Below are 8,063 nucleotides of genomic sequence, written 5' to 3' on the forward strand. Positions count from 1 at the left end.
TAAATACCTCCAGGTGATCCTGGTCTTAGGAAACTTTGAACTCTTTGGCCAAACAATAAATAGCAAGGACCTGAGGAATGGTATTACCAGGTAAATGGTTAACCAGTAAACATCATCTTTTTCTAAAGAAAAATTTTTTTTAAATTAGTTTATTTGGCTGCACTGGGTATTAGCTGCAGCATACAAACTCTCAGTTGCAGCATGTGGGATCTAGTGCCCTGAGCAGGGATCAAACTCAGATCCCCTGCATTGGGAGTGTGGAGTCTTAGCCACTGGGCCATCAGGGAAGCCTCAATAATCTTTTTTCAAATCTCTACCTTGAAGCTAATTCTCAAGACAAGCAAATTCCATTTTAATATTCGCTGAATATTACTTAAATTCATTGGTCTTTACCATTTTTAGCAACTTTCAAATTATAATAGCTACTACTATAAGAGTTATTATGCTCTAAATGCTATCATCAGCGTTTTACATATGTATCTTAATATTCTATTTTATAGATGAGCTTCAGCTAAATAAGTACAGACAACTACTAAGAAGTAACAGATTTGGAAATCAAATACACCAGTATGTTACTAAAATCTGTGATCTACGGAGTCATGGGTTGTGTTGTACAAGTCACTTCAGTTGTGTTTGCTTCTTGGCAACCCTATGGACCACAGCCCATGAGGCTCCTCTGTCCATGGGATTCTCCAGGCAAGAATACTGGAGTGGGTTGCCATGCCCTCCTCCAGGGGATCTTCCCCACTCAGGGATCAAACCCAGGGATAGTGCCACCTGGGAAGCCCATGGAGTCTATACCTCCTATTAATTATACCTTAATAGAATTAAAATCAATAAATAAAACCTTTATTTTAGATTTTTAAATGGATAGAGGGCATTTTTCTCTTAAATATTCCTCACTTTAGAAAAAGACTGCATGGAATTTCATTACATGGCGAATTTTGACAGTATATTTAAGTACCTTAACAATGACAGGGATTCTCTGATGGCTCAAGCAGTAAAGAGTCTCCCTGCAACTCAGGAGACACAGAAGACACAGGTTTGATCCCTGGGTCAGGAAGATTCCCCTGGAGGAGGAAATGGCAATTCATTCCAGTATTCTTGCCTAGAAAATCCCATGGACAGAGGAGCCTGATGGGCTACAGTACATGAGGTCTCAAAGAGTTGGACACAACTGAGCAGCCGCAGCGCACAGTGGTTTGTGTTCTTCCAAAGGACCACTGTACATGACCAGATATAAGTAACAATGACATGGCAACCCTGAAAACAAATAAACCTTAAAATTGCTTTTCTAAATCACTATCTTCAATCAAAATCACTAAATATTAAGAACTGATTCACTATTTACAAATCAGTGGTTCTCAAATTGGGCTGATAACTAAGAATCACTTAAGGAGCATCTTAAAAATAAAAACTCTGGGCTTCATAGCAGTTCTTCTGAATTGGGGTTTGACCCCCAAATCTTTACTTTTGAAAGCTTTGCAGGGTTTTCTGATGAGTAAGGAGAATTCAGAATGTCTGTTACTCTGATTCCAGATTCTACAAGTCATATTGAGGACATAAAAGGGTGAAGTCTGCTAAAGACAGACAACTTGTTAAGTAGCACAGTAGGCTGGAAAAACAATATCCTAATCCTGCGTTTAATGCTTTCAACACCAACTCAAACAGCTGGTTTTGATAAAACTGTACTTATTTCTGCATTGCTGCTTAGGCCCTGGCAATAATTCACTATCGTCTTGCAACTTATTCTCTCATCTGCAAACTGGGAATAATCATAATGCCTACCTCTTAAGAGCTGTTGTGAGGATTAGTATATTCATTACATAATGCTCCTAACACAACGCCTGGCATATACTGAGTGCTCATTAGTTAGGTTACATAGCCCACTAAAAGAGCATGCCTTTTTTTAATTAGGGAGAATTTACTAAACCACTCCAATTACAAAATGAGTAAGAAACCCATGTTTAGCTTAGGAAATCCAAAAGGACTTTAAACTCGGGGTAAGGTTAAAATCAAGAACTTGCCTGATTCTCTCACAACAGTTTCTCATAGGATGCCATAGAATCATCTCGTGAACCAATCTCTGGACGAAGACCAGAACTCTGTATTTTTAAAATAACTCCCCTTCTCCCCTAACCAGGTGTTTCTTATGCAAACTCAGGTTTGATAACAGTTAGTATACAGAATCAGTGACCAAATGTCCTCTGAAGCTCCAGCAAAAAAAAAAAAAAAAAATATATATATATATATATATATATACACTACTGTGTTCTGTAACCCGAAGAGCAGCGTAATCAGACCCTGATGCAAACAACAGCTGGGGACGGCTGTGGGGAGTAACTGTGGTGACCCTCTCATCTCCTCAGAAACAGAAGATTACGAAAGCGCGGTCCAGCAGACACTGCTGCCAGTGCGGCCACAAGGAGCTAAAGTTAACTTAACAGCCTCCTTCCCAGGGCTAAGGCCACAGGAAAACGACCTTGGTGGGCGTATTAGGCCAGAGTGGCGCCAGAAGGTTAACGACCCTCTTGCCCGGTTCCGGTGACGGCCAGGAGTCTGCACTACACCACAAGCCAGACGACGGAAGTGCGTCACCCCAACATGCCGAGGAATGCCGGGAGTTGTAGTTAATTGGCTGTTTCTCTTTTGCCCCAATTCGCCTTTCTTCTAAGAAGCAAACACCTCGGAACCGTAATGCAGGTCGATTTATGACCCACAAATCTAATCCTTCCCTTTTCCAGATGACAAAGGGAACTCTCTCAGAGCGCATGCGGAATACCGGACCACAAGTCCCAGCATGCTCTGCAGGGCGCCGGGAACGCTTGATCACCGTCGTAGGTGCGGGCCGCATGAATGGAGCTTCTGGCGTAAGGCGAAGCCTGCCACCGTCCGCGCGGCCGGTGCCTGCTCCCAGAGCGTGAGTGCAGGTTGTGGACTGTGCGCGTGCGCGCTCAAAGGGGGCGCGAGGCAGGCACGCCCGGCCGTTGCCGGCGCGTGGCTGCTGAGGTTGGCGGCTGTAGTGCCGCGCGCCCGACTGACCGGTAGTTGCGGGGCCTCCAGCCTCGCTCCGGGCTGCGGGCAGCCGTGGCGGCCGCCGGCGACCGCAAGGGGCGGAGGAAAGCTGGGGGCGGAGGGGGGCGGCCTCGGCACGCAGAGGAACTGCAGGGCATGCCCCGAGACAACATGGCCTCCCTGATCCAACGGATCGCCCGCCAGGCGTGCCTCACCTTCCGGGGCAGCGGGGGCGGCCGCAGCTCTTCCGACCGCGGCGAGGCGCCAGGCCCGGAGGCGCCGATACCGCAGGGCTTCCCGGAGAACCTGAGCAAGCTGAAGAGCCTGCTGACCCAGGTCCGCGCGGAGGACCTGAACATCTCCCCGCGTAAGGCCACGGTGCAGCCGCTGCGGCCCAACCTGCCGCCCGTCACCTATATGCACATCTGCGAGACCGACGGATTCAGCCTCGGCGTGTTCCTGCTCAAGAGCGGCACCTCCATCCCGCTGCACGACCACCCGGGCATGCACGGCATCCTCAAGGTGCTCTACGGGACCGTGCGCATCAGCTGCATGGACAAGCTGGAGGTGGGCAGCGGGCAGCGGCCGCGGGCCCCGCCACCAGAGCAGCAGTTCGAGCCGCCTCTGCAGCCTCGGGAGCGGGACGCGGTACAGCCGGGCGTGCTGCGCTCACGGGCAGAGTACACGGAGGCCAGCGGCCCGTGCTTCCTCACGCCGCACCGGGACAACCTGCACCAGATCGACGCTGTGGACGGGCCCGCCGCCTTTCTGGACATCCTGGCCCCGCCCTACGACCCCGACGACGGCCGGGACTGCCACTATTACCGAGTGCTGGAGCCTGTCAGGGCCAAGGAGGCCTCCAGCTCGGCCTGTGACTTGCCCCGAGAAGTGTGGCTCCTGGAGACCCCGCAGGCCGATGACTTCTGGTGCGAGGGGGAGCCTTATCCAGGTCCCAAGGTCTTCCCTTGAAGCCGCCGGCGCCCGAAAGCGGTGGGCCGAACACTTGCCCTACTCAGATCTAGGCTTGGCTGGCCGCGACCCCATCACAAGGGCTTTCTTCCTTCCCCCAGCCTGGGTGTTGGATCTACTGGAATGGGCAGTAGCCGCTTCCTCGGGAGTCTTGGGAAGCGCGGGCGACTGGATTGCAACCACCGGGCGCTGTTTTGGGGGCGGAGTAGGCGGGGAAGCTAGGTTGTTTCCTGGCTCTGTCACTGCCACTGGGGTTTGGAGTGGGGGGAGGGGGAGGGGACAGGGGACTTATCTGAAGTGCTTCCATCTTAAAGCCATAATGAAAATTTTCTTTCCTCTGTTCCCATCCTATTAAAAATATACAAAGTGGTTTTCTCCGCCCTCCTCTGGGTAAATAGGGGTTGTTTTCCACTTGTGTCCTTATGTCCTTTTACTGCTTATTGTTATAGTTCTAACTTATTGACTTTGCATGACCTAGTGGTTTGAATAGTTTTTAGTTCAAGTCATTGGTAAAAACTAGGTTTAAAGAGCTGAGCTACTATTTAAAGTGAGCTGTCCGGCCTAATTAAGTTTTGTGAAAATTAAATCCATCTTTTCAGATTTGAGGGATTACACTCTAACTATGCATGTAGAGGACAAGATTTCTTTTCTTTCCTCCCCTTGCCCAGTAACCATATCTCGGTTACGCTGGCAGCAAAAACTAAGCAATTCAAGCACCTGTATATCTCAGTGACAAATGATCACTTAGGGCTTCCCCCACTGAGTCTCCAGATCTAGAGTTGAGCAGATGTTTTTATTGCAGGTTCACCTTCAATGCAAAAACTGTATTATCCTGAAGTGACTTTTATGTCTTAGTGTACTTTAGGAAGTAATAAAGTAATTCTGTATTTTCTAACCAGAGCTGAATCAGTATGCTTCCAAACAACTGAATGTAAAACACTGGTAGCCAGCTGTTGAATTCTATGTGCCCCTATTTACTTCCAGTATTTTCCTGCAAAAGTAGAGGAAAACGTTGATGACTGTTTCAAATTCTCTTAGGAGCTCTAATGTTCGAGGGGCTGGTGGTTCCAGCTGTGTTGCTGGTGGCAGTGTTCTTAGGACAGCCCCCCTCAGTGCTTGCTTCATCTGGGGTGGGTTTTCTGCAGGAAGAGAGGCACGGATGACCAGGGCTAGAGAATTGAGAATTAACTATACTGCTAGCCACTTTAGGGCACCCAAACTTGGGACAAAACACTTCCCACTCCAAACCTCTTGAACAGTTGTGCTATCTGTGACTAGTTTTATCTTTGTCCTTTTAATAGGCTGAGCAGCTTTACCTTGTTTACAAATGTATTGACACCATTTGCTTCAGGCCAAGGAACACTCCTGTTTCCCCCCTTTTTACTATTTATAGGATTCCTTTTTTCACAAAACTTTTAATAAAAACAAACTGTAAAAATAAACACATTAAAATGTGCCCAGCTGTTGTCTAAGCCCTCTTGATTGACTTACCCACGTAGTAATTGAGTTCTGATATCTGTAATAAAGAGGGATTTGCTATTGGTGGAAAGTGATGACCCTGTAGGGAAGCAGTATGTGCCTTTTCCTCTTTGCACACTGAGTTACAGAGGCCCAGAGTGAAGGAAGCTTTGTTCCCAAACTTAGAATGGAAAAGCAAATTCTTAATGATTTTTCTTAAAAAAACAAAAAAGATGGTACTCAATATGATATGCCAACTGTGCTGTAAAACCTCACAGAGGCATAATGCATTTCTTCTAGGTTGCTAAGTTGTTTTATGACAGTGTCCCATTCTGGTGTGATTTATTATACCTTAGGGGGAGTTTGAAGCACTTCTTCATGCTGTTTTGTTTGAAATTAAGTTCTAGATATGCAAATGATGACTTCCTTTAAAACTGTTCACAAGGGTTTTTTTTTTCATAAGTGATGAATGTGTATTATTATTAATTACATACCTACCTGTTTTGAATTATATTGTAGCAAAAAGTTGACCAACTTATAACAGTTGTTGATGATGGATGATGTTTAAGTTATAATACAACCTGGAGTACATTAAACTAACCTACAAAGATTCATTCTGGCAATAAGACAGTAATAAAGGAGGAATTGTTTTTCCAAACTTCATTATGAAAATTTTTAAAGTTTTCATATACAAGCAAGTTGAATGAAAAGACTAAGGTGCTTTTTAAAAGAGTAACTGAAATTATCGCATGCCAAAACAGCAATATATATCTAATTTAGTTCAGTAATAACAGTGGAACTTTTGGTTCACTAATAAATTCTGAGTAAATTAATGGTGAAAACAAAATTAACTTGTTATAGTGAGCCACTGAGGAAAGAATATCCTTAAAGACAAAATATGCAGAAAAGCCTTGCACCTTTCTGCATAAACTCTTAGATATGATCATGTGCTGCTGTTGTGTTTCCTTATATTCCTGTAATATGGGTAACAACTGTGGAAAAAAGTTGTCTTCTCCTACAGAGACTAATGAGCACAATGATACTAATCACTTAACTTTTCTGTTGAATAACAAATGCAATAACTGCCTCTCATCGATGAAAGTTTGTCTAATACTTTTAAAGCTTTTTAATTCTCTGGTTATATCAATTTAGAGTATTATATATCTACCTACTACTTTATGGGAATTGATTTTTTTTTTAATTAAGTCTGAATTGCATGGATGGAATTTACACTGACTGCTGTTTACCAGTGAAAATGATGAACTGTTTTTTAAAGTAATGTGTGTTGGTCAACAGGAGTGGGTTATCTGACCTTTCAACACTAACAGCCTTTAACTTTTCCCAAAACTGACACCTTTTATTCCTTCTGCATTGTCCCCTTGTAGGTGCATTAGTCTAGGCATCTCAGGGGGAATCTCGTCACTGATCTATTCCAAATAGTAGAATCTTGTGCTCTAGTTCTGCTCACCGAAGAAGCAATAGTGTGTCTTTAATTCAGGACTCTGCCCATTACTATTCAACTCGAACCTGAATGCAGGGCCACTCTTGTAACTCTCTTGTTCTGAATTCAGAACTTCACATCACACACAGAAGCTGACCATTGATTCTTACAGTACAATGAGTGTCAAAGAAGGAAATCATTTGTTAAGCCCCATATAATATGATAATGAATCTTCTGATCCAGGGATGTTTACATTTCTGGATTAAAATCTGTACTTATGGAAAATAAAGGCATTTTGAAATTGTTCAGAGGTAATCTTATTTGATTATTGCAAAATGGAGGAGAATGTTACTTGAGCTATGATGTCTATATTTGAATTACTGTAAAAGGTTCACAGTCTGTATGGTAAGATTATGTTGTAAAAAACGGGGTCTTCTGGAGATTCTAAAGTCCAAGTAATAATATAAACTGAATAGTTTATTTCCCTGTGTGTAATCTTTGAAACAGCCTGATTGAAAACACATCTGAAATTATCTAACATGCAACCATACTATTTTGCTGCACCAAAAATACTGCTTTTATATTTAACCTAAGGAAAATAAGCTAGGGCAGAAAAAAGAAAAACAACTTTCATTCTTGGAGGAAAGAATCTATGGACTTAAATATTTTCTTGTCTTTGCTTTTTCTGTAGAACTTGTTTAACTACTTCGGATTGGCAGCATTGTCGGCACTTGTGAGGGGATAGTGACCTTTCCTTCCCACCACCACCCCCAGAGTTGTATTGAACTGTTAAAATATCACTACAGCCATTTTTAATATATACCAAACAATTTGCCTTAGTTTCATTAGCAGTTAGGATATTGAAATTAAATAGCCTGGTTTACAAATAGTTGGAAACCTAACCTAAAATTAGTATACCTATTTTTAATGTGTACTGAACCATCTCAACTGCATTATAATCTTTAAGGAATTAGTCTCTGGACGTTTATTTTTAATAAGAATTCCCAGTAACAGCTGAAACATCTATATTATTTAATAAAGCATATTGACTAAAAGAGAGCAGACCTATTAGCTTTATATGCTTTATTTCTTGGGCAGAGTAAAAAAAAATGAGACACCTGTGAAAAGTATCCTGAATGTTTCAAGCAGAGTAAAATACGATTAAAGATTGACCTAACAT

The 8,063-nt window shown here is 43.5% G+C and overlaps 1 protein-coding gene across 1 annotated transcript; it reads left to right on the forward strand.

Moving 5' to 3' along the window:
* The first annotated feature begins 2,660 nt into the window (after positions 1 to 2,660).
* On the forward strand, positions 2,661 to 7,188 carry ADO (2-aminoethanethiol dioxygenase). The gene has a single exon (XM_055590344.1). It carries the CDS (start codon positions 3,172 to 3,174, stop codon positions 3,982 to 3,984), a length of 813 nt encoding a protein of 270 aa, XP_055446319.1. The 5' UTR covers positions 2,661 to 3,171; the 3' UTR covers positions 3,985 to 7,188.
* Positions 7,189 to 8,063: the final 875 nt, after the last annotated feature.

This window comes from Bubalus kerabau, chromosome 1 (genome assembly GCF_029407905.1).
Source record: "Bubalus kerabau isolate K-KA32 ecotype Philippines breed swamp buffalo chromosome 1, PCC_UOA_SB_1v2, whole genome shotgun sequence".
NCBI lineage: Eukaryota > Metazoa > Chordata > Mammalia > Artiodactyla > Bovidae > Bubalus > Bubalus kerabau.